General features: G+C 41.1%; 1 protein-coding gene across 2 annotated transcripts in view; it reads left to right on the top strand.

Moving 5' to 3' along the window:
- The window catches only part of WDR63 (WD repeat domain 63), a 47,911-nt gene extending 22,222 nt beyond the window's left edge, over positions 1–25,689 (top strand). For both annotated transcript variants that reach the window (XM_019531166.1, XM_019531165.1), the window contains 16 exons: positions 175–291; positions 4,015–4,205; positions 5,288–5,412; positions 5,513–5,602; positions 7,469–7,558; positions 8,649–8,777; positions 10,168–10,241; positions 12,343–12,490; positions 14,250–14,337; positions 16,491–16,621; positions 18,071–18,134; positions 20,339–20,469; positions 21,363–21,567; positions 22,579–22,670; positions 24,109–24,231; positions 25,277–25,689. In XM_019531166.1, coding sequence (XP_019386711.1) covers positions 175–291; positions 4,015–4,205; positions 5,288–5,412; positions 5,513–5,602; positions 7,469–7,558; positions 8,649–8,777; positions 10,168–10,241; positions 12,343–12,490; positions 14,250–14,337; positions 16,491–16,621; positions 18,071–18,134; positions 20,339–20,469; positions 21,363–21,567; positions 22,579–22,670; positions 24,109–24,231; positions 25,277–25,414 — 1,936 coding nt within the window. In that variant the 3' untranslated portion in view covers positions 25,415–25,689. The remainder of the gene's footprint in view (positions 1–174; positions 292–4,014; positions 4,206–5,287; positions 5,413–5,512; positions 5,603–7,468; positions 7,559–8,648; positions 8,778–10,167; positions 10,242–12,342; positions 12,491–14,249; positions 14,338–16,490; positions 16,622–18,070; positions 18,135–20,338; positions 20,470–21,362; positions 21,568–22,578; positions 22,671–24,108; positions 24,232–25,276) is intronic.
- The last annotated feature ends 1,263 nt before the right edge of the window (positions 25,690–26,952 follow it).

The following is a 26,952-nucleotide window of genomic DNA, read 5'->3' as shown; positions in this document are numbered from 1 at the left end:
CATTTTGTATTTACCCACCTCTTCCTTTTCTACAAAGCAGGATCAATCCAAGTCTCTCTACCAGTGTTAACAAACGTTAACATATTTAGTTTTTAATTTTGTGAATTATATATGGTTTATTTTGAAAAAAATATATAAATTAACAAATGTGACTTTTTTCCTTAAACTGCTTAGGACTTACCCAAGAAATGCAACAACCCAATATTTTCCTAGAGAGTTCTCAAATGAAGAAAAAGAGCAGTGTTTATCATCTGACGATCTGAAAGAATTTATTACCTCAGTGTTCTTACGGTAAAAACATGACAGTAATGTTATTTAAAGGTTACCTAACAGTAATGAAGTATATATAACTATATAATAGGCACTGCTATATACTTAGTTTTAAAACAAACAGGTACAAACCTAACACAAAAATGTAAGTTCAGATGCATGTATTCCCAATCAATACACTTAAGGTGTTATACATTACAAAAGATCATTTGAAATGTCTAACACATTAGTTACTGCTAAGCCATGCAATTAAAACCTTTCTTAATGACAATTTTTCAACCATCTGAAATTTAAAGCATAAATCCCTTTTACTATTTTGCCTTAACCTGCATTTTTGCTATTTTAATTACTAAAAATAACAACAATGTTATTGTGTAACTGTCCAGAAGAGGGCTTTAACACCTTCCTCTGAGATACAAGGCATCCATGTGTGTCAGAGAAAAGATAGTTCTCTAGAGCACCATTTCTCAACTTGTGGGTCACAACCCAAATGTGCTTTGCAAGAATATATGAAAGGATTGCAAACAAACTTTAAAAATAGATCAACAAACTTTTCAAATAGATTCTCCTTCAGAGGAGAAAAATGTGGGAAATGGTGGCTTTTCCTTTGCGAGTTCCAGCCTGTAAAGGTTGCTTGAGGCCCCCCCCACTCCACACACCTACCCCTTTCCCACACACTGGGGGGCAAGGGACAGTGGGTTGGAAGTGAGGGGCACTGAGTCGGGACTGACCATCGATGGTTACAAATGGGTCCTGATACAAAAAAGGTTGAGAACCACTGCTCTAGAGGGACCCAGGGAATAAATCTGGTATTGCAGTCCCTGTATTTTTATATACACTTCCTTCCTAACTTTAAAAAAAACAAACGTTCTTAGATGATTCTGTAATAGTATTTTGAAATCACCTGTATTTCCATGAGGAAAAAAGTTCTGTAGTACATCCATTTCCATGGTAAACAAAGGATTATGGACCAGCTCTACAGCTAAATAAGCATAGTAATATTAAAATTAGTGGAGTAATATCTAGCCATTTAGTAGACATTTAGTTTCTTCTGGAAGAGTTGCTGCTTTCCCAGGAGAAACCACAAGTATTTAGACATTCAGGATTTTTCTCCCAGAGGAAAAAAACCTGGGAACAACTAGAGTGAAATCATTCCTAAGAAAGTTTCTCCTGGGAGAGTGAATGTCTGTACATATTCTCTTCTGAGAGAAACAACATAGCAGTTCTCCAGCATACCAGGTTGCTTTGCTCTCCCCCACTCAAGGAGACTATGTTGCTTGCTGGATTCTACTGCTCCAGCTGAGCAGAGAGCAAAAGACACCCCTTCACAATCCCCACATTGAGTTGCAGGGAGTCACAGGCTGACTCTGAGCAGTCTTGATCAGCAGTCAGGGCTACCCTCTGCACTCCTGCCATCTGTCTCCAGGCAGACTGAGGGAGTCTGCAGAGCACTTCAAGATGTGTGCACAGGGGACCGCTGGCTGCACAGTGTCAACACAGCAAGCTCTCTGTTCTTCAAGGGCTCAGCATTCAAATGTCTGTTCAGGTGTCTCTGGGCAAGTTTTTCTACCAGGAACACAAACCTGGGAGAATTCTCCCAGGTAATTTGAACATTTGTATACAATCTCTATTTATACCAGCTAAGAATTATTGCTATGACTTCTCTGCTGTATTAAGTAGAGCAAGAGGCAAATTGTGGGGGTGCTGAGAGACATGGGGGAAAAAACCACCCAAACACACTTTACTGGAAGCAGCAGTGCATTAATTTGATCCAGTTCTGTAGCATATGTATAGATCAGATGCTTCACTGGAGCTTTTTGGCCCTTTTATCTAATAGCTGATATAATCTATCTAATATAATCAGCTATTAGATAAAAGCACCCAAAAACCTCCACTAAAGTGCTCAGTCTATACAGACATTGAGAAAGCTGGGTACAGCTAAGGCGCTGCCTCTTCTGGGCATGCACTAGTCTTGGCACAGGAACACAATGAGTTTAAAGTAAAGGACCATTTGGGGGAGGGGTCCCCCCTCATGTCTGCAAGCACCCTGAGTGTCCAGTCCTACAGCTCTTACGCACATGGGTTGACTCACTGAATTTATTGAGGCTTGTTATTTACAAAATCATAGCAGGGTGGAGCAATACACTTCAACAGTCTGATCCAAATCCCACTGGAGTCCAGGCATAAACTGGAAATGGAACATTATACTAAACTGAAATCCAGTCCTCTGCATTCACAAGCAACCTGTTACCCAGGAAACCCCAATATCACCACTTCAAACCCTCACACTTAAGTACAGTGCTCCATATCAGAAACACCAAGAGCAACCAGTGCAACTTGATCCACCAGTAGATCTCAGAGCCTCTTGTGGTAGCTCTTGGAGCCTCTTGGAGTATCTGAGGCTGGGGTGGGGGGCTGAGTTCCCATGTGCATGCACATGCATGCCCCAGCCCAACAGTCTGTGGGGGAAAGAAGGGTGGGGCTACATTGAGGCCCCTGCGGTGAGGGACAGTGCCGCAGAGGCAGGAGCAGGGGGTAAGTTGAGTGGGGCCCCAGCTGGATGAGACTTACCTGCTTGGGAGGCATGCCCCCAAATAATTTTTTCTCCCTCTGCCTCAATCTGTCCCTCCCCACAGACTTACCTGTTGGGTATGGCAAGGGAAGGGAGGTGTGGGAGGGGTGGTGGCAGAGCACAGTAGATCTTGGTTTGCTTTTAAATGCCAAAGGTGTTCTACTTAAAAAGGTTGGAGACCAATGACCTAAAACATGATATAGTAAAGGCAGAGGAGATGACAGCAGTACCAGCACCCTGCCACTGCAGTGATAGGGAAGTAGTTGGTTAATCTATGCTCACAAATTCCTAGGAAGACTATGATGCTTCCTGCTATGGGGAAGGCAAAAACTCTTGCAGTTGCTGCCAGTGTTGCTGGAGGAACTGCCTCTTATTGTTCTTAAATGTCCCCTCCGAGTCAAATCTGAGTACGCACAGAACTCTAGCAAAAAATGTACGTAAGCGTGTTTAAAATGAGAAAGGCTCTCTTGAGGGTTGTGACTAGTCATTGGGTAACCTTAGTACAGGGGTCAGCAACATTTCTGGGCAGCATGTCAAAAACACCCACAACCTCAACTTGTAAGATGTTGGTGTGCCAGGGATGGATGGTGGGAGAGCCATGAGGGGCCCAATCCTTCTTGTGGCAACACAGACCCAGCCACTTCCCTGCCATCTGCTTGGAGGCATGTGTGTACTGGCTGCCAGGCCGCAGTTCCATGGACCCTACTGAAGCCTCCCGGCTGGCTGCCACAATCAGCCCAGGCTCTGGGCAGGCTTCTGAAGCCTACCACAGAGCCCAGGCTGCTCACAAGAGGCAGTGTGGAGGCTCTAAGTGGCTGCATCAGGGTCCATGGAGGCCTGGCCTGGCTTATCACCAGCAGCAGGTGTACATGTGCCTCGAGGCGGATGCAGGGAAGAGGCCAGGGCTGTCCTGCCACAACAAGGATTGGGCCTTGGAGCTCCCCTGCTGTCCATCCTGAGGCTTGCGTGCCAAGCAAATTGCCTTCATGTGCCACACTCTGACACACATGCCAGAGTTTACCTACCCCTGCCTTAGTACATACCACCCTGAGGGATGTATTCATACTGAATGAAATAAGTCTTTTTTACTGAAATAGTAATTATGCCATTGATTATATCACACCTGGAATGTTTGAATATGAATATGTTAACTATTCTTTTTCACAAAACAGAGTGGAAATAGCATTGCAGCAAAATGAAATAATGAATGCTTTTTTTGATGACTGGAAAGCACTAGCAGAAGATGAAAGCAGTTTTGGTGGCAAGTCAGATGCTTACCTTAAAGAATACCAATCATTTACAGACTTGCACTCTCTGAAGAACAGAACCGTTACCTGTATTGGCTGGCACCCAACCATTTATGGTAATGATTATAAGGTAGTTGGGTCATGCTTGAAATGACATTTTATATTACTTAACAGTCTTAAAATTTAAAATCTTTATGAATTTATCAGCCGTTCAATTAAAAATTTACTTAGTATTTTTGTGCAAACCACTGATTTGAGAGGAGATGAAAATGATAGGTATGTCATGGAACTTAAAAGGGTAATATATTACAGGCCACATCGTCCTTCCTACAAGTAAACAGTAGGTGGTTAGAGAGGAAGGAAATCCCCCACTTGTGAGGCCTGTTTAACTGGGCTGCAACTATAGTCCCATGATCTAATGCAACTTCACATGATCCATTGTTTCCAGGGTCAAATTAAAACATAGGCAAACTAGGCATATGACTAGGGCCCTGAGCTGTGGCGGGGCTTTGGTCCTTTTTTCTGTGGTGGCAGCATAAATGGTATCCACTGGCCTCATTGCACCATGGCTGCTTCCTAGCAGCGGCTCCAAGCCCCACTCCCCACAGGCGACATCACTGAGGTGGGGAAGGGGGTCTTGTCTGGCCCGGGACAGTCAAATTGTTCGCCTAGGGCCCACTAGAGGGTTCATTTAGCCCCACTTGTTTCAAGGTGCAAATTACTGCTGTACAAAGGTGAGCAACATACAAGTAGCCAACACTGCAGGCTGCAGAGAATTTACCTTCTAAGTACAACTACAAAGGAACTAGTTGTATAATGCTGGCCAAGAGCACAGCTAGGCTGTCCCAGTATTCCAGCTTCTGGATTACAATTTAAGAACTTTCAGCCAAAATTAAATTCTTTGTTGGTCTTGAGGTTCTACAACTGAAATGATAACAAATTTAATCTTCATTTATAATTAAAATTATTGCTTTAAAGAAATTATGGGGAAAAAATCACAATTGGAAAAAAAAGGGCATTTTTTTTGCTCCTTTATGTTTTTTAAACAAGGATAGATACTTAAATCCTGCCCTCCCCTCTCACCTTCCATCACTTGTAAAGCAATAATTAACCAATCCATTAAAACTCCTGGTGGGCCTGTTACTTTTTAGTGCTAAAAAAAAAACTCCATAGATAATGAGGTTTTCTTCTTAATCAGGGATTATAGCAGTGTCAGTGACAGAAAGACTTACTTATGAAGATCGAGTTAACCTATCTGGTAAACTGCTACTGTGGAAGTCATTAATTCTTTTCTGGAGTTTCTCTGACCCTATTCACCCTCAGGTATTTAAACAGAATTTCAAAATATTCCGAGTTCTCAAACAATGAAGAAACAATATTGGCAATATGATTATATTTCTAAATTGATTATATTATTTTCTAGTTACTGCTGGAGTGCCCTGAAGATATTTTCTGCTTTCAATTCTGTCCAAGTGATCCCAATATCATTGCTGGAGGCTGTATAAACGGACAGGTGTTTATTCATCTCTTAGTTCTGTTATGTTTTATGTGATTTGTTTTAGCTAAATTTTATTTATACAATTTTAATTTTCTGCATTTTGCATCTACATTGAACATTCCTCACTGATTTTTTTATTACCCCAGTTACAGCTTGGGCACAGCTTTCAGCTAGTGGAAAGCCGCTCTGAGGCTGGGCAACTTCCAGGTGTGCCACTCTGCAGCTGTATATGGGGAAGGGAGGACAGGGAGAAGCAGCAGCAGCACTGGTGCAGCTCCCAGATTTCTAGCCCTGGTACAGATGTGGGTATGGGGAAGGTCCCCTGCTGATAATGTGCTGCCAAAGCCACCCAGGCCACTTTGGATGAGAGCCAGGTTGTTCCAGCTGTAGGCTTGCTAAAGGTTGATGGCCCATGGCTTTGAGTCTACTTCCCATTCCTCACCCATTTCTGATGGAACCATGATTTCCAATGGTGTCACCTTCTTTGTGGTTCACTAGCTGTGTCTGGGTCTAAGTTTCTTTTGTGGGAGAGGTTTAAAGCACAGAGTTATTGCATTAAAGATCATGCTGACAGGATAGTCTTTATTGTATTTGAGGAAATTCTCCATATTTTGGCAGCTTCTTATACAGTGGTCCTTCCTAGCATACTCATTTGTGTTTTTTTGCTTTTTACCATTATTTTGAGTACTCTGTATGGATTAGCATCAAACATTTCCTTCACAGAATTGCATCATAAAATTGCCACTAATGGATTCCTGTGTAATATTATTCCTAAAGTCCCAGGACCACTGAAAGGGATCTGAGATCCAGATCACTAAAAGAGACCCAGATACCTCTCAAATCCAAATGGCGAGAAGAAAAAGAAAGAGGAAAGCTTCAGATCCATCCAGGTTTCTTGGACCAATAGTATTTTAATGTCCATTACCACAGGCATCAGGGCACTTTAGATGTATGAGGCTGCTTGTACTTCATTATAATCACTGAGACTCTGGCTTTAGATAAGTGCTTCCCATCTTTAGGCTGCTACTGCTGTTTTAGAGAGAAAGTGCTATAATTGGTCACACCTGCTCTTTTATTTAATAAAATATATATGGGGGAGGACAAGGGGAGAACACATATAACCCAAGAGAAAAATATATTTTTATATAACACAATTAATCTGTGGTATCCAAAGCTATTGCATACAATTAGAGTTCCAAAAAAGAATCAGGCATTTCTGTGGACAAGGAAGTTTGTTTCTCAACTCTCACTGGTTTGTAGAATATGAATCTCTCGTTGAAATGCTTTATCTTATTGCAGATGTTCACATTATCCACATAAGTGTCTAGTTCTTGTCTGATCCCTTTAAAGTGATATCATAGGTAGTTGCTTATTCCCTACGAGGTCAGACAAGGGCCCACTAGCCTATTTCCAATAGCACCAAGTAGTGGATGCTTCAACACAATGATATAAGAAATTGAGCACGTGTAAAGTTAATCGTTCTGTTATGCCTTTTCAGTTATCAGCTCTCAGAGGTTGAGGGAGGCCCTCTACCTGAGGATGTCTCTCTGATGGATTAGACAAATTTATGAAGGATAAGCCCATTCTTAAACCTGGTTATGTTCTTGGCCTCTACAGCATCCTGTGGCAGAGTTCACAGTTTAAGGGAACATTTTGAAAAACTAGATAGATGTCCCAATCAATAATTGTTTGATATTGGTCTTATGCAATGTAGTACATGTACTAGACCTATACAATGGACAGCATGTAGACATGCAGAGCAATAGCTTAAAAGACCTTTTCTGTTCTGGCGCAATAAATAGATTTCTATCACAATGCTAGATGCATATTAAAAGTATTTGTTAGTGGATCATTACTTTATTATATCCATTTTCAACATAGGTTGCACTGTGGGACATTTCTGAATATGAAGAGAAACTTCAAAATGCTAAAACTGGAGCTGGTGGAAGCAAGAATACTGCTGTTAATATGGTCAGTGCTTCAAATTTATTTCAGGTCTATATTTAGTGCTTCACAGGCTATCACTGTGGAGAAGGAAAAGGAAAAAAGATCAAGTCAGAAAAGATACAGGAGAGGGGACCAAAGTGTAACACAAGGGAATCAGTAGCCCCAAAACAAGGCAGTAGGTCAGTGATTCTCAATCAGAGTGATGTGGCACCCTGGGGTACTTCGAGATCAAGAATGCCATGCAATTTTAGCAATGTTAACCCTGTGTGTACAAACATGATTCTTAAGATAAAACCAGAGATTTCAAATAGTAACCCATAGCGTTAAAAGCATTCTGACCTGTTGTAGTCTTTCTGAGTGCTTTACAATAGAAGATATTGCTCTTTCATTTTTCTGTTGTCAAAACACGAGTAAAAACTAAGAGCTGGCATGTTCCAAGAGGTGCTGAGTCCAGTGAGGGGAACCTTGGGTCTCAACTGTCTGAGAACGGCTGTGAGATTTAGTGCTTTATACCTAGATTTGTGAGAGATAATTAATAAATAAATAAACCTCTGTCAAACTTTTATAATATACATCAACCTGGTTCAATAGCACTACTTTAATTTATACAGACCAGAACTACAAGAGACCATTGTTATTTATTGACCAGAATCACAAAGTTTACTAACTAGATCAAATAAATACAAGAATTGATTTGTATTATAAGTAAATAAGTCAAATAAATAATTGTGGAAATTATAGAGAAAGATTCAAGGGATGCAAAGAAGGTGATTTTGCTCTCACAGAATGCTTAGTGGGGTGGAAAGGCATGGGAATGGAAAGACAATACATAGAGGGTAAAAAAGAAGGGAGGCCTAAGGACAGAGTACAGTGACAACGCTAGGGTGAAGGTGGGCAGAGATATGAATGCACTGTGGAATTCTTTTTTACAGTCTGGCATATCTGCGGTAAGCTAATTGAAGTCTAGATTGAAGGCACTTGAAGTCAGTGAGCTTTGGATCAAGCCCCTGGAAACTTCTAGACTGCACTAAATTACAATTAAGGGTCATAAAAATCATGCAAAGTTTCCTTTCCTTGAAAACCAGCTTTTTGTATTTTTTAAAACCTTCTCTAGCCATCATTTATACAAGCACAACAAAGTGGTAAGGAGCCACATTTTGTGAGATACTGCGCAGTCTCTTCCATAGAATATGGCCATAAAGCAGTAGTAACAGATATACATTGGCTGCCAGATTATTTTGAGGTGAGTTTGTTTTAATATGTATGTTTGTTACGTATTGCAAACTGCTAATTAAAAAATGACAGAAACTGCAGATAAAATGTTAAAAGATGCAATTATTTATAGTATTCTTTGTGTTAGTTGCCCTCAGAATTTCTGACTGACTATCAGAATGCCAAATAATGCAAATCGCTTCCCTCATGCTTGCTATACTTTGATTGTACTCTAAGCAGTTAATGTAGTTGATTGTACTGTAAAGCATCTTTTCTCAGAATTGTAATTATATTTTTGATGGTTTGACATTTACAGTTAAAATTTCCTAATACATGGTCATTTTCTTCCTTGGGAATTTTCACACAACAAAACTATAGAGCTTTTTCTACTCATGTAACTAGCCATTTGCTTTCAGAGGGAGTGCCGGTGTGAAAAAGCTGAATAGGACTTGGTCTATTAAGTGTTAAAAGAATGGCTGCAATATTACTGCAATAGCTGATAAACAGATATAGCCAGTGAGGTGGAAATAACCATTTTTCCCCAAACAAAGGCTCCATTGTATAAATATGTTTTTATATACTGGAGATTAGGTTGGAAAATAAGTTTAGAGAACATCTCAGGGATCAACAGTATGTATTATATCAGCAGCACATTTTATTCTGTTCCTTATTTCTCTAAGCAACTTTAAAACAAATCTGATATGCTGTTCTGCTCTAAAAGTAAAAATTAAGTGATCAGTTAGGAGAAAGCAATTACTGGGAAAAACACCAAAGCCCAGCATGCATAAATTAAATTATTTATAATTACTGTGAACAGGGGTCATTTGAGATGCATCTTTCCAATTATAATTTCACAGTGTGGCCTGGGGATAGGGGACTGAAAAACAGACCCAGAAGACATGGATTCTAGTCTTCTGTGTAAACTAGAGAAAATCCCTTCACACGTCTGAGCCTCATAATTATACTGATCTCCTTAGTTGAACTCAAAGCACTTTACTACTATATTATTAATTGTTTGCAATTCATTCCTTGATGAGTTACTTAAGCAGGGTAAAATTTAGAAGATGAGGCCGACTGAGTACTAGAACAGTAAATTATTTGAGTGTTGATAGCTTGACTTTTTCAGTGAAGATTTTTCTTCTGCAGTTGTAGGCACTCAACTGGAGAAGCCCCCAAAAATCAAGTCCAAAAAAAAAATAAATACATTAGCAATCTGCTTGAAATACATTGGTTTGCTTAAATGTATTTTGCATTACTGTTACATCAACTGGCTAATGAGCCTTGATTTGTAGCACAGCATACAATACAGCAGAAGGTAAATTTCTTTCTTAGTGCCCATTTTGTATGGGGCAAGTTGTAGTTCAGTAAATAACAATTTGCTGCTTTTTCCTCTCCTCATTCACTTCTTTACTACTTTTTAGGTCAACAAAATGGGCCTTACTTTTGAAAACAGAGCTGGAGTGTGTGTGCAGCTTGTAACCTGCTCTGCGGACTGGTATTGCATTCTAAAAAAATATTCCCCATATAACCACAACACACTCGTGTAACTCCTTCAAAAAGCTTTCTAAACATAACTTACTTTTTTTCTCCGTAATGTTCAATCACTAAGTTCCATGGGATAACACGGGATCATGAATTCCTAACAAAACTATCCTGAATATGTAAAATCCATCCCAGTGTGTCAGCACAACAAAACCCATTTCACATAGGCTTCACAAAGGGGCTACAAGCTGCTAGCTGTGGTGTGCTTTCATGTACCATTTGCATTAGGAAAGTTGCTGTTCCTCTGTAATTTGACCTGGATGGCTGCAGAACTGCACTTATGCCAATTAAATTGATCCATCCCAAAAAGCTACAGAAATTAAAGTGAAGTTTACAGCGTACACTTTTGCTGATGCAGTAATATAATTTATAGATACCATTTTAAAACCATTTCTATACCAGTAAAGCCTTTTTGTAGACATAGTTATATCCCCAATGAGTCCTTTTGCTGGTATGATTTATGCTGGTTACAAGAACAAAATATGCCACAGCAGGAAAAACAGTCTTGCTGTTATAAACCATTACGAATATTTTTCTGGAGTAGGCTAAACAGTCCTGTGACACAAGGCAAAGGTTATCTAGAAGCCAAATGAAAAGAGTAGGATTAAATGGTCAAGTTTCTTCACAGAAAAAAAAAATGTTAACAGTAGGTTCTTTCACAGTTCCAGAGTACATCTCATACTGTTTTATATATTCATTATCAGGAATGGGAGGCAAATGTGAGGAAGTAAAATTTGCATGTGACAATTATTTAGATTTAAAAAAAGAAAAGACTGAAGAACTTCAGAGACCTAAACAACTTAGGGGATAGGGCAACATGATGGCAAATGAAATTCAGTGCTGATTTATGCAAAATAATGCTGGGTTCTAAATTAACTGTAGCAACTTACTAAAAGGACATAGGAGTTGTAGTTAGCTCAATGAAGACCTTAGCTTAGGTGCACCTAGAGTTTTAAGGAGTAACTAGGAATAATGGACACCAGTTGATTGAGAGTAGGTTCAGGCTAGACATCAGGAGGCACTACTTCACAGTCAGGGCAGCTAGGATCTGGAACCAACTTCCAAGGGAAGTGGTGCTCGCTCCTACCCTAGAGGCTGGATAATCACCTAGCCCGGGTCATTTGACCTCAGTACTCTTTCCTGCCCAGGGCAGGGGGTCAGACTTAATGATCTGCTCAGGTCCCTTCCGACCCTATGAACTATGAAACAACTATGAAACTATAAGAAAAGGAACCAATATGTTAGGTTGTATAAGAAACATAATGGTAGCAAGGAGGGTATTATTATATGCTGTTTACATTGAGGGCATGGCTTTATCTGGAATAATTTTATGCATTGCAGGTTACCTCATTTAAAAATATTGCAGAATTAGAAAAATTCTTGATAACTCACAAGAAGAAAGATTAGGGCTTTTTACCTTAGAAAACAGGCACATATGATAGCACATGATAAATTACATGAAAAAATGAATAGCCTGGAGGAGGTATATCGGGAATTCCTATTCTCCCACTTTTGTAATTTAAGACCATAGGAACATTCAAGAAAAATGAAGGAGGTGGCAAATTCAGAAGAGTTTAAAGGAAATGCTTCTTAAAACTTGAAGCTCTTGGTGACGAGAAAATTTGTTCAAGAACTTAACTAGAATTTGTCTAGTCCCTCTGATTTTCCCTTTTTTATGCTACTGCCTCTACCACCTTCCTGTGACAATGAATTCCACAAGTTAACTATGCATTGCATAAAAAAATACTCCATATACTATTTCCATGGAGACCAAATAACTGCAGGTGAGGGGATTTCATTCTGTTAGAATGTGGTTTTATTAAGCGAATAGTGTGATGGTTATGTAGCTATGCCAATATGTTAACAGATTGAAAATGAAATACTGAATAACTATGAGCTACTGTTTATGAATAATGTAGCTACAAACTAATTTACCATTTCTGCATTTCTCAACTCTTTTATCTTTTGCTATACTAAGTTCAAAGATAAAAGGTCCAAACCTAAGGTGTAAAATAAAAGCTTACCAAAATGTTCAAAATACTGTTTTTTTTCAGCTTGATATTGTTTTGGGATATTCGAGCTCCCAAACTGAATGTGCAGGCTTCATCTGAGAAAACAAAAGAAGAGAAAGCAATTGAGGCACCCCCTGATGTCCCTACTACTTTTACACATTTAGACCTCAGTTGGAGACCTCTCATGAAGGTACTGTATACAGATATATTGTGGAGGAATGAAGCAAGACTGTAAATTTAAAAAAGCTATGGTCACATCTCCATAACAAGGTATTTTTCTCTCTCTGGCATAGATGCCCTGTAATCTTTCAAAGCATTCTGATTTTTCCTCTGATTTTTTTTCAATTAATGGAGGGAAAATTATTTGTCCTTCCTATAATTTTCCCTGTATAATTTCAACAGAGCAGGACAGATTTACACACTTAACTCACAAGAACTTTAAAATGATCCTTTGAGGAAGTTTGCATACAACAAGGGAGTTGTATTGGGAGTAGTATTGGGAGTAGTATATATTAGTTGCCAGAATTTTACTGTTATGTATTCTGTTGTTCTTCTGGGAGCCAGAACAGGCGTAGGTAGGATTACCATGTGTCCCATTATAGCCGGGACACTCCTAGATTTCAGAGGCTAGATTTACAGTGGGCATCCTGGAAATGCAGGGGCACAGGGTACAGTCTGGCTGGGAGCTGGAGCAGCACAGAGCACCTTGCAGGGAGGCAGGCACTGCTGCCGGCCCAGCACATAGCCCCACTTCCACCAGCTTTAGAGAGCATGGGGTGGGGAAGATGGGCAGTGTCCTGGATTTCCTGGATGACATCCCAGATTTCTGGCACTTCCATATGGTCACCCTAGGTGTAGGTAACCAGGACTGAGGCAACCACCGATTTTGTGGGAGCAGCCTGAGACATTCTAGAGCAGGGGTGTCCAACCTTTTTGAATGTGGGGCCGGATCATGAATTTTTTATCATCCAGTGGGCCAGCGAGCCACTCAAAGGAAGTGGTATCACATCAGGAAGTGATGTCATGTGACCTTTGACATCAATGAAGTTGCAGGGGCTGACATGGCATGCATGCCCGGGTTAACATGGTGCTGCAGGAGCCGCTTGGCTACAACCAGGTTGACCTGGTGCTGGAGAAGCTGCGGGGCCAGGCTGGGGTTGACCTGGGATCCACCCGGCCTGCCGGTGCCATACCCGGGTTGACATGGTGTTGCAGGACCCGCCTGGGCAGAACCGGGTTGGCACCGGCCAGGAAAAGCAGCATGCAGCTGAAGCTGGCTTCCCATGTGCTGCTGGGGACGGGAGGAGGCCGGCCAGGTCTGCACCAGCCAGCAGAAGTGGCAGCGGAGCCGTGTGCTGCTTGGGATGACCGATGCAGACTCGTCCTGTCCTGAGCAGCACGAGAAGTGGCCCCCTCAGGGCCTCACACACGGGTGGCCGAGCCCAGAGAGCCACAGCGCCCAGGGGGAGACTGGCCGGGGGAGCAGGCACCACCTTGCTGTGGGGCAGGGCAGTGGGGCCAGCTTGAAGTGGGCAGGTGAGGGAAGGAGGGTTTTATGGAATTAAAGAACACATTTTGGAATGATAGGTCTTTACTGTTACAACAGGAAGCAATTTATTGTTATGTCTTAAGTGTTTGACAAAATGAGTTATCAAATGCTTCTGTTGTACGAACAGAAGGTAAGGCAAGGTCAGAGGTGTAACAACACAGCATGGCATCCAGGGAGCTGTGACACATGGGGGCAAAAGTAACTTTTGGTCCATTGATGTGATTGTGTGACTGTAGTGTTTTCTTTCTGCCCCTCCACACTTCTCCAAAGTTAGCACCCAGGGCAACTGCCCCAGTTACATTACTGGGCAAGGTGGCATCTTAGAAACTAACTGACTTAGAGTGGCTGAACCTGACTTTATACTAACACAACTAAACAACCTCTCTATTGTACTAACCAGATAAATCTATCCAAGAGTGATACAAGTGGAGACTACAGTCCTACCAGAATTAGCTTCACTGAAGAGCATTACCATTACAAAATACAAGGTAATATTTTAGGGAAATGTATATTTTGATTAGCTGATTTTCCTGAATTCACAGTAAGAAAAATAAGAAATATAATTATGCTGTAAGTAACGGGCCTGGAAACAAATGTTTCCTACATATATTAATATTAATATAAACATGAATATTTACAACCTGAGCCAAATAATATTTGAGATTAAAATAGGAAACAGATTGTGAAATGGTCATTAGAAGTTGTAATGACCCTGCAAGCTCTTGTTCATATAAGCATTTGCTCTCATTTACTTCAGCTAAGCTTTGGTTAGTAACATAATTATTATGGTATCAAACTTAATCTCTTATTTTGAACACATTTTTAAAAATACAATATTCTTTAACAAGAACAACAACAATCACTTTCGTGCTTCATTTTCTATACCCTAAGCTAGTCCCCCAATTGCTCAGTTCACTTCAGAAGCAAGAACTCTTTACCATGCTCTGTCAGATAATACTTTGAGGAAGTAAACCTGTTCATCTTCATTACCTCACCTTTAATAAATTTACCTTCACAGCATTCCTCAGAGCAAGTAAATACTTTTACTCGCATTTTACAGTGTTACCAGAGACACAGAGGGTATGCTTACACATTGCAATGCAGTACCTTGTGAAGACACCCGATCTAGTGCCAGAATCAGAAGCAATATAGCTGCATCAACACAATACTTCCTCCAGGCTATTTAGGCTGCTGAGAAGCAGCTTGCAAACATAAGAACACAAGAAGTGTCATACTGGGTCAGACCAGCCATCCATCTAGCCCAGTATTATGTCTATGACAGTGGCAGAGACGGATTCTATAAAGCAATAGCATTGAACTGGATATCTCTAAAGTGATCTCTCTCTAAAGTGATCTATCCCCTATTCAGTATCCTCCCTGGCAGCCACCATTATTAGTTTAGAGGTGTCAGAGAAAACATCTCCAAACATTCGTTCAATAGCCATTAATAGATCTATCATCCATGAATATATCCAGTTCCTTTTTGAACCTGGCTGTGCTAACTGCCTCCACCACCTCCTGTGGCAGTGAATCCCATAACTTAACTACATGTTGCATACAAAAGTATTTCTTTTGTTACTTTTAAACCTGTTACTGACTAGTGTAAATGCTGCTGTATTGTTAAAGTTGATCCAAACCAAATATCAAGAGAAATAGTTCCATAATCTTTCATTCCAACTGAAATATTTAAAAACAAACAACAAAAACATGTACCTTAGGAATGATATCCATTTGAATGGCCCCATTAAAGTCACTGGCACTACTTGGGCACATAACTGTCATAGGATCGTGCCCAAACTCAGCTCTGTCCTGGAGTTAGTCACAGGTCTAGAATTCTCAAATGACAAGCTTTTCTGGCTCTTTTCCCAGATGTTCAGTCCTGCTTAGCCATTTTCCATGGATCCAGAATAGCTGCATTCCTGATGTTGTATTAATGATGTTATAAACAGAAGCAGCATGAACGTTTTGTGTACTTGAGGTTCTCTTAAACTCTCCCTGTTCTGATGGAGTAGCTTCAGTGGACGTTTTAGTGTAGACTCAGCACTGTTGTTCTCAACACTAATAAAAAGAGCAGGTGTAGCTTACTCCAATACTCCCTATGTGACTGCCATTAATGCAGCTGTACCAATGGTGGAACATTTTATTAAAAAGTAGAGTGTGAATACCACAAGAGTATTGTTTGTTCACAGCTACCCACATTTGAAACTTGCTCAGCTTCCCATGTAAGAGTACAGGGACACGAACAAATTACAGGGAAGTAAACTAGGATACGAACATAGCATGTTAACCACAGTTGCCTGGATGCGCACACTTACTGTGCAGTACATGCGAGGCAACTTACTGCACTTTCACTAAGGGGTAAGCTACCTTGCATTTATCACGGCAGTTGCCACAGATTCACTAATATGCTTGAAATCTCCACCCAAACTTGCTTCATGGTAACTTGTGCATCTGCCCAGATCCCAAGGCAGTATTCCATAACCACAGTAAGGTTTTTCATCTCTGGAATTTTCTTCCCATATTTATTTGTTATCTGAGAAATTCTAACCTCTCACCCAAGAATTACTTTAGAGAAAATAAGCTATTTGATCTGGTAGCTTTTAAAGTATAACTAAATCATCGTATCCATATTCTTTTCAAGATAAGGCACAATCCCAGCTCCAACCAAAACTATTTATAGACGGAAGTCCTTATAAGCAGTTAAGGGTCCCTTCAGCCAAACCTCTTAAGCTACTGGAGAATGTCCCCACAAACTTTTTTGTTGGAACTGAAGTAAGTTGAAATAAATATTTTGATTATAAATGTATGACTTGTATTACTTAATTTAAAAAAAAATAATGGGGCTACATTTGACTGTTTGTAGACATTGGGTACATCTACACATGCCGCTATGGCACCATTGTTACTGTGCTCATTTAATACCTCCTTTTGGAAGTACTAAAAGATGGTGCAGTAACACCTGTATTGCACCGTGTGTGCCATGCACAGTTATTTTTAGGTACTTCGTCACCATAGCAATGTGCTAGAATGAAGGAACACGTCAATATGGCAATGTAGCGGCAGTCTCGTGGTTTTTGCCTGCAAATGCTATGTCACCATAGTGCATTGCTATGGTAAGGTAACATAGCATCATGTGTAGATGTGCCCACTGATGAATTTACACATTTTCTTCGTGAATTAATTGGTAAGATTGCCCCAAGACAGCTGACAGGACACTGAACAGGGCATATTGTTGTGGGGTGGGAGGGAGGGGTGGAAAAAAGTACTGAGAAAGTAAGAGTACTATCAAAATGAGTACAAGGGGGGGGGGCGGGGGAAGTGGACACACAGAAAAAGGGCAAAAGGTTTCAAAGTGGCTGTAGACCATATCTGACCTGAGCTCACTGAAAATAGCATTTCATCTCAAACCAAGAGAACTGAGAGGAATGGAAGAGCACAGAGAGCATGCTGCCCTTAATATCCTCAATTCAAAACATGAAGAGGGGAGGAGCATAAGTGCACTGTATAGATATTGCTAAAGCAAATTAATTTCCAGGCTTGAGAACTTGAAGGACATGGGCACCTACAGTGGGAATATGCATATGCACAAGTACTTGCAAGAAATTTTTATTTCATAGCCAAACCAACCAAACCCAAAGATGAAAAAGTAATGTGAACAGTTGCCGAATCTTGTAGTTGTGCTCACAGCAAAATATTTTTGCACAAAATGTATCTTGCATTGAATTGTTTCATTTAGCAAAGTGAATCAGAATTTGCAGCCTTAAACACAGGAACTATAACAAGCTTTGGTTAAAGGTTTGCAAAGCTGTCCAGCTTTTAAGGAGCTGGGGACTGCACCAGTGAGTGCCATGGCTCCCATGGGCCTCACATTTCATGGCCTTCCTGCTGTACTGTGCACCCTGCCTCATCCTGAGCTCCCTGGCTGCAGGCTCCCCTATCATAGCTCTGAAGTACTCCAGGGCAAAGTCTCCCTTAGAGCTGTGGGCTGAACTGAACTGCACTGCCCACCCTCTGGGGTGGGGAAGGGGGAGCCAAAGGGAGAGGGAGCCTGGAGAGCCCTGGTGCTTCTGCAGCCAGAAAAATGGGGGGAGTGGCAGCTGGGTGGGAGCCCCAGAGATGCAGTTTAACCCACTACATAACCCACTGCTTGATCTGTATTTGAACAGTTCTGTTATAGTTTGCTTTGCTCTTTGTATCTATTTGATGTCTCCCACATTATAGGATGGTGAACTCATTTATTCCGACTGGAAGATGGAAAGAGAAAGTGACACGGGAAGACTGATTAGTAAGTTCAGGTTTCTTGCCACCAACTAAAATTGCACATTTAAAACTAGCCTTTTTTGAGAGAGAGATTTAGGCCTTCTTTAATTATACAGACCTTTAATTTGGAAGTCTGCATTACCAGTTTGACTCATCACTGACAATAGTCATTAGGAATGAGATCCCAAACCAATATTGAAAATAGTTCAACTGTTACGATAGAGCAGAGTATAGCCATTCCATCATCACTGTGAAAATACGATCAATGATCAAAACATAATAGTTCCATTTATACTAGTAGTCAAAACAAGTGAATTGGCATTGAAAATGTGGGCTCTTGTGCCTGTTCCCATCAGCAGCTCAGTTCTGGACTTTAAGTGGGACTTAAATGCAAGCAGATATACTGACACCTTATAAATACAATTTTACAAAAAAGTCCTGTGCCCAGCACACACACAAAACAGCAGTAACAGTGTAGAGTAGGGATTGGCAACATTTTTGGCCAGAGTGCCAAAAACACTCACAACCTTAACTTGTAAGATGTTGGTGTGCCAGGGGTGGACGGCAGAGAAGCCATGAGAGGCCTGATCCTTGTTGTGGCAACACAGCCCCAGTCGCTGGCCCACCATCTGCCACAAGGCGTGTGTATACCTGTTGCCAGGAACGAGCCAGGCCAGAGCTCCGCAGACCGTGCTTGAAGCCTCCCACCTGTCTGCCACAACCAGCTCAGGCTGCTCACAGCAGGCAGAGGGGAGGCTGCAAGCAGCTGCATCAGTCTGGGGAGCCTCAGCCTGGCTTATTGCCGGCAGCAGGTGCATGTGCGCCTGGGTGGATGACAGGGAAGGGGCCACGGCTGTGCTGCCGCAACAAGGATCGGGCCCCTCACAGCTCCCCTGCTGTCCGTCCCGAGGCTTGTGCGCCAAGCAAAACGCCTTCCTGTGCCACAGGGTTGCCTACCTCTGATGTAGAGGTTCCCACCTCTGTTCACTTCAGCATGTTGTGGGATTCAAAGCTTAAATGAAACCTTTTAAAATTAGGAATTCAATTTTGCTATACATAACAAAATTATTGAAGAAACCAATATTAATACTTCATTTGCATATGCATTTAAAATCAAAAGGTCAGCAATGCTGATATAGTAATGGTGCACTTTGAATAGTTTGGGGATGTATTAAAGAACTAACACTGTACGATATTTGAGCATTCATGTGACAATATAAAATCAGGTGCAAGAAATATTACATGTGTTGTGGAATTGCATTGACATAATGCTGGTGTAAGAACCCAAATTTCTGTATTTCTTGACATGCTAATTTTAACTGGAATGGCATTTGCTTTTAGTAGTCAAATATTAGCATTTTTAGCTGAGGTTATTCAATGTAGAACATTATATTGTGAGAAGTTGAAACATTAAAATTGCTTTTATTGTTTTGGTTATGAACTAAGAAATGCTGACTAATCTACCAATTCATAGAAGCACAACTCAAGGTCTCTTTTTATAGACAAGTGAGCAGCATATTTCAAAATAGAAATATTTATTTCTTACTTCTAAAATAGTGTCAGCATTTCATGGAAGTACCTGTGGACCAGGAAAACACTAATATAAATGACTGAATTAATTAAATGCAGTCTTGAAAGGCAGGTACCATGCTTTTAACAGCTCCCCTCTGAAGCCTCTGGCCTATGGGACTCTCACTAAGAAGCTGGCTGATAAAATTTACTAGAAAATTACAACAAAGAGACTTAGGGTATGTATAGGTGTTACATTTAGATCAAACTAACCAAGGTTAGGATCAGGCCTCTTGCCATTTTTTTTCCTTCCCCTGGCAGAGCCTGCCCATATCAGCTGCCGGTGGGCTGCACAGCCCCTGAGCGGTGGGGGCCCCAGTCCTTCCCTCTGTGGCAGTCCTTCCCCTCAAGTGTCCACATTTATAGGTATTTAATCAGGTGTTTTAGCCAGGTGGCATTCACCATTATGGGAGCTAGACTTTACAAGAATCCTCTTGTACAAATTTTTAGATACATTGAGGCTGTTTTAGTTTATCTGAGCTACTCAGCTCCAAAGCATCTGCATCAGAGGCACCTAAAAGAAGGAATCTATAATGCTACAAAGCTTGATTTTACAGACCTTATTTCAGCATAAAATAATCCCCACTGGGAGAACGATTGTAGGATCAGAGCCAGAGGAAATAGAGTTATAGGTAACAATAATCTTTTTCATTTCTTTAGGTCAGAAACCAGCTAATAAATATACCATCCATGATGGAATTGTCAATACTATACAGAGATCTCCGTTTTTTAAAGACATCATTCTTAGTATTGGAGGCTGGAATTTTGCCATATGGAAAGAAGGTGTTACAGTAAGTTACTGTGAAAGCAGTTACTGTAAAAACAGTAACTCCATCAACAGTAATTGATGGAGATAAAAAAAGAGAGTAACCATAACATATTGCCTCCAGGGCAGTACTTATGGAAGTGATGGTAGGTAGCCAAGTCTCCCATTTGGAAATAAATTGATTAAAAAAAAAAAAAAGCAGCAGCTGTTTTTTTGCTGTCCAGTTGTAAAGTTTTGTAAACGTGGTTCCTAGGAGAGAGGAAGTAACTTTTTTCTAATACAGCTTTGTGAAAACTGTGGCTTCTTTGCAACCTATTTCCATTTCCAGCAGTCTGCTGTCAGAGGATCCTGAGGATAAGCAAAGCCCAGAAGCTTGAGACAAATTGCAGTGAAGCCAAAAATAATCTGGACAGCAGGGAGAAAACAAGTAATATGCAGTCATTTCTTTTGGTTGTTTAGAGTTAATGGCATGTAGAGGGTCAAAACAGCTAGTTCTGAGTAGAAGGAAATGCAGCTGCTTCTTTCAGAGATAGCAAAGATGAGAATGACTGCAGGAGTGCCTGAACCAGTGGGGAAGTGTTGGTCAACTGAGAGGGGAGAAAAGCATTTTTCACAATCTACCATTTGAAATATAAAAGTTTAGTTTCATTAAGCAAAGCCCAGAAATGACAGACCTTGGCAACAGAAAGCCAGAATACCCCAACTAAGGGAATGGACATGTACTTCCTTACTTCTCCACTTTTCTGTGGCAGTCTAGCACTAAACACATTTTTTTGACACTAGTTATTCTTCTACTACAATCATTCTAGTGGCGATGGTTCCAAATTTTAAAAGCAGGAGGCTGGAAATAGTTTGGAACAGATAGGTTTGGTTTTGATTGGTTTGGTTTGACTCTTGTGTTTCTCTCTCTCAATTAAGAGTGGACCAATACTTCAATCATGCTGCTCCCCAAAAAGATACACAGTAGGACACTGGTCCTTGTCAAGAGCTGGAGTATTTTTCATCGGTAGAGAAGATGGGAATATTGATATTTGGGACCTATTGGAGAAAACTCATGAACCATCCCAGACCCAGAACATCTCTATATCCATGATCACCTGCATTAAACCCTGGATTGTCTCTTGTATGTTGATGGTGATGATGTTTTACCATAACATTGTATTTTAAAAATAATTATACCTTGATCCTGCAAAGTCTTATGGAAATCCTTAGTGTTACTGACTGTTCATAGTCAGTCTGGGAGATGGTGCTCTGCATAAAATTCAGCATGTGCATACCAGTAAGTGTTTTCAGGATGGGACCCCTCATGTTTTGTTAGGAAAAAAGCACCATTTCTTTTGTTTTCTAACAAAAAAAAATAATTTGTAGTAAGGGACATTTGTTAGAAAAATAAGTCAAAATAAGGTATTTTTTGCTGTTAAAAACAAAACAAAACAAAACAAAAAACAGGCCTTTGGGAGCTGTTTACTTTCTCCACATTTACAATAAATGTCAGTATGCAAGCTAGTACATTTCCAAAACAGCTTCATGAGGTTTAATAATTTTATTTTTGAAACTGTACATTGTAACACATTTTTAAATTAGTCTCCCAGGCATGTTACATAACATACTGTACAGAACAAACAAGAGCTTTCAAATATTTACTTTTTCTTGTGGGGAACCAAAGAAGCCACAGAAGTTCCATGTTCTTTACCAGACACCAAGATGGAGATGGACCATCTTCAGTGTGTACAGAGCCTGGCACAAATAGTTCCCAGTCTGTTTAGGATCTGTAGGTACAATCTAAAAATTTACAATGACTCAAATAACCATATTTGGTATTGTGTATGAATAGCTTAATAGAAACTCTAACCAAGTAATGCTAGAGTTCATGGGTAAGAACACAGAAATATGGAAATTGTCATAACAGATCGGTCCCAACAGGCCAGCTATTCTAGTATTGACTCCTGCCAGATACCACCATCGGGAGAAGAGGCAAGAAATGCCATAATGGATAATTATGAAATAATTGATTTTTAGAAGGAATCTCTTCCTAAATTAACTATTAGTGGGTGACTTATGTCCTGAGGTCTGAGGGTTATGCAAATATGCTAATCTGCTGATTGTATCATTTTTATTTTTGATAACCTTACAGCAAAGCAGCACTTTTTAGCCATATCTGATGACTTGGGAACACTACATATTTTAGAAATCTCTTGGACATTAAGTCATCCTTCAAGCAATGAGGTTTGTAATATCTTTTACATATGACCAAATACCTTGTGGGGCCTCTGGAAAAGTTGAGAGAAATGTCCTTGTGCATTAGTAGATGCCTGCATATTAAAGGTGATTAAATTGGGGTCACTATGCCCCACCACTATTATTTTATAACATCACATGTACCAAGCAAAGTTGAGCCTGCCCTGTATTAAGATGGGAAATTATTAGGGAAAACTTAAGTACTGGAAAATAGTGCACAGAACTCCACCTTTATAACCAAGCAACATGACAAATGCAGGAAAGCCTGGACTCTTTTTGGCCATGTGCATCAAGTGTCACCTGTTTTCATAAACTATGGGAATCAAAACAACATGACTTAACATTCAGAAAAGTAAATATACTAAATCCCTATACTCCCCCCACATTTTCTTTCTGCTTGTCTGAATTTTTCCCTTTAAACTTGGCCTGTTTCCAGTTAAGTCAATGACATAGTACAGCTTTGCACTGAGAACCTAGCTCTAAATCTTTTAGGGGCCAGTCCTGTAAGCCTTTACTTACCTGATTGTACTTGCTGTTCAAGTGATCAAGGACTATTCGTATCACAAAGAATTTGTGGAATTCCATACATTCTGCATTTCTTTCTCTCCGTAACTGATTTAGTCTCATTCCTTCCCAAGGAAAGCAAATTAGAGCCATCTTGTCCATTCTAGCAATCTTTCTTGGTGGCTGCTTGGTTCCCCTTATTCTCCTTCCTTTCTCAGACCTCTTTTAGTCATTTACGCACTTCTAGATCAGGGCAGCATGGGGCCTGATTTCAGCATGCAGGGTTAGGTGGAGGCACCATGGGGACCAAAAGCCTAATTCCAGGACATTGGGTTGGGTGGGGCCTAATCGTGGCACATGGGGCCATTATGGAGCCGAATTTGGCCCTGCACTATTCATCTGGTCTGGAGGGCCAACACTGTGAGCCCAACTGATTTATATTATTACAGAGTTGTATTTTCTTGTCTGTATTTTAAAAGATGCTTTATACCAGGGGTTTTCAACCTTTTTAAAAGTGTACCCCCAGCAACCAGATGCGAACCAGAGGGGGTGGAGGGGTGGCACACAGCTGGGTGGGAGGGGGGTGGCTCATGGCCAGGCACAGAGCGGGGCAGTGGGGGCAGTGGCAGCAGCCATCAACCTCAAGCTGGCTGGGCGGCACCTGTGTGGCCTGCAGAGGGGCACTGCTGCCCTCACCCCCAGCCCTGCTTCTGGGAGGTGGTGGCACTTCATCCCTGCCTGCCCACACGTACCCCCTAGGGCCTTCCCAATTACCCTCAGGGGTATATATACCCCCAGTTGATAACCCCTGCTCTATGCCAATGTAATGTTACTATAGATGGGTTATGTATCAAGTACGTTGAGAACTGGTGTAATTAAGATGCCCAGTGCTCATAAACCATGCTTGCTTTTATGTTACCAGCGTGCCAGTGTCCTTCATTACTTTGAGAGAGAAGTCAAACATCTGGATTACTTTCAACAGCGACAAGAATTCCGAGCCAGAGAAAGAAAAGAAATAGAGTTAGAAAAACAGAGAAATAAAACAGTAAGTTTTATTGAAATTTGACAAGAAAGCTGTACCTATTTATTTACTGTAGGCAACACTTCCTCTGCTATTTCCATTTCTAAGCTTTGTAAATTAAAAATAGCTTTGTTTAGCATATTTATGCAGTGCGCCACCATTTGAAAAAGAATACACGCTTTTCCTCTATCCTTATTCAAGCAGAACACTGTGACTTTAGTAGAGTTAGACACAGTTATCTCCATTTGACACCTCTGATTTTCCTTTTCCTCTTACCCAGTTGTTCTTTCAAAATGTTAGATGTGGGTCATCTTTTTAAAGATGCTGCTTAGAAGTCAGCAGTCACAGGCTCCAAACTTCATCCCTACTGGTGCAAGTATCCCCTAAACACAAGAATGGTCCCATTGAACTCAGTAATGTTGAAGCAATGATTGCTAAGGGGTTGCAGGACTTCACCTTGCCATCATAAAGCAACACCTTGCTGACAAATCACAGCAGCCTTAGAGATATGAGATTCTAGTTCATGACAATGTAATTTAAGTTTGTTTTCAGTTGTTTGTACATCCTTCATATCTACTAATTGAGAGTATTACATAACAAGCAGTTGTTACTGTTGATCGTAGCATATTCCTACTGGTTATAAAAAATGCAAAAGCTCTCTCTTGTGGGAAAGATAATGTTATAATGTGTATTTTATAAAGAATCCTGTGTGTGAGGTGCGAAAGGAAAAGAACCTTTCTTTAGGGAAAATAACTAAAGTGTACAAATTAAATGCAAAATTTAAGTCAAATAATGTATATCAATATTTTCTAGTAGCTTGCTAATTTCAAACCTGATTAACATTGGTTGCTTAAATAACTTTATTTGTGTAAAATAAATTCAGCCTGCCTGTAGTCTTTTGGCCAATTGTTTGTTCTGGCACCTGGTAGATGAAATTGCAGCTCTGTGAACGTGATCCTAGAGGTCATTCTCTAGCTGGTTACAGATCAGAAAAGTTGGAGCACTGACTAAAAATGACAATAGAATGGTGTTAAGGAATCAAAGCTAATAGTAATATTTTCTTCCTTAGAGAGTGGTTCATCCACAGAAATCAAAAGAACAAATGGAAGAACAGATGAATATGGATTATTTGGAGTTTCTAGAGGTAGAAAAGAAGATACTGATAGACCTTGGACTGCTAAGGGAGCCAGAAAGACACGCCTCTTGATTGGACTAGAACAGGACATGGCTAGCATAGCCAACTTGCATTGCTGTTTTCAAGACATCTTATGTTCTTGTGAAACTTGTACATATGTAATTAGATATATATTTAGTTCAACAATTGTAGAGATAAATTGCCTAATGCCTTGGCAGTAGTAGCCCACTAGTTTTATTAAGTCATTTACTTAGAGTTGTAGATAAGAGAAAATATGCTTTGTGTATATATGCCCTGCATTATCACCCATGAGTACTGTTAAACAAACATGAGCAGTCTACTGTTTTCATTTGTTTTTAAATTGTCCATTTATTTATTCTTATCACATATCCATCAAATATGTACCTGCTTAACAATATTCTATGAAAAGCCTATTTGGTAAGCCAAACCAAAACCGTATCAGTCATACCGTAGAATGGAATACAGGATATTCATTTTCCTATTTGACCACCCAAGTCTTGCTCCAAACATCTCCTGTTCCAGCAGTGGCCAGTGCATGGCACAAGCGTCACAGCCAACCTCTGTATGTGGCATTTGATAGCTCAAAGGGACAGGCAGCACCGCAGCAGATTGGGCAGGAAGCAGAAGGTGGACCAGGAAATCAGGCAGGGAGCACAAGGCAAAAAGCAGAGCGGGAGACTGGGCAGAGGAAGGGGATTGGACTGGCACTCAGGGAAGGTGCAGAGCTAATTTAGAATCACAGAATCAGTGAGTGGGAAGGGACCTAGACAGATCATCGAGTCCGACTCCCCGCCATGGGCAGGAAGGAGCACTGGGGGTGGGAGGGGTCATAAGACCTCAGCCAGGTGCCTATCCAGTCTCCTCTTGAAGATCCCCAGGGAAGGTGAGAGCACCACCTCTCTGGGAAGCCTATTCCAGGCTCTGGCCACCCTTACAGTGAAGTAGCTCTTCCTAATATCTAACCTAAACCTCTCCTCCCCCAGCTTGTGGCCATTGTTCCTGGGGACTCCAAGGGGGGCCCTGGTGAACAGACTTTCCCCAAGTCCCTGCTGGTGGCCCCTGATAAGGTTGTAGGCAGCCACAAGATCCCCCCTCAGTCTCCTCTTGCGGAGACTGAAGAGATTCAGGTCCCTCAGCCTCTCCTCACAGGGCTGGCCACGGAGGCCCCCAACCATATGAGTGGCCTCCTCTGGACCCTCTCCAGGGTCTCCACGTCCCTCTTGAAGTGCGGCGCCCAGAACTCGACACAGTACTCCAGCTGCGGCCTGACCAGCGCCGCATAGAGGGGCAGCAAGACCTCTCTGGACCTGTTAGTGATGCCCCTGTGGATGCAGGTGCGGTCAGCTCTGCCTATTGCTTCGTCGCATTGGCGACTGATATTCATCCTGGAGTCAATCCTGACTCCAAGATCCCACTCTGCCTCTATGCTGCCTAGAGGGTCAGCCCCTAACCTATAACCATAATGCTGGTTCCTTCTCCCTAGGTGCAGCACCCTGCACTTGTCCTTGTTGAACCGCATCCTGTTCAGATCCGCCCACTTCTCCAACCTATCCAGGTCTGCCTGGATGCGGTCCCTGCCTGCCGGTGTA

This window comes from Crocodylus porosus, unplaced genomic scaffold (genome assembly GCF_001723895.1).
Source record: "Crocodylus porosus isolate Cpor-Errol unplaced genomic scaffold, CroPor_comp1, whole genome shotgun sequence".
Lineage (NCBI taxonomy): Eukaryota > Metazoa > Chordata > Crocodylia > Crocodylidae > Crocodylus > Crocodylus porosus.
The sequence above is the reverse complement of the archived record's forward strand: the minus strand, read 5'-3'. Positions and strand labels throughout refer to the sequence as shown.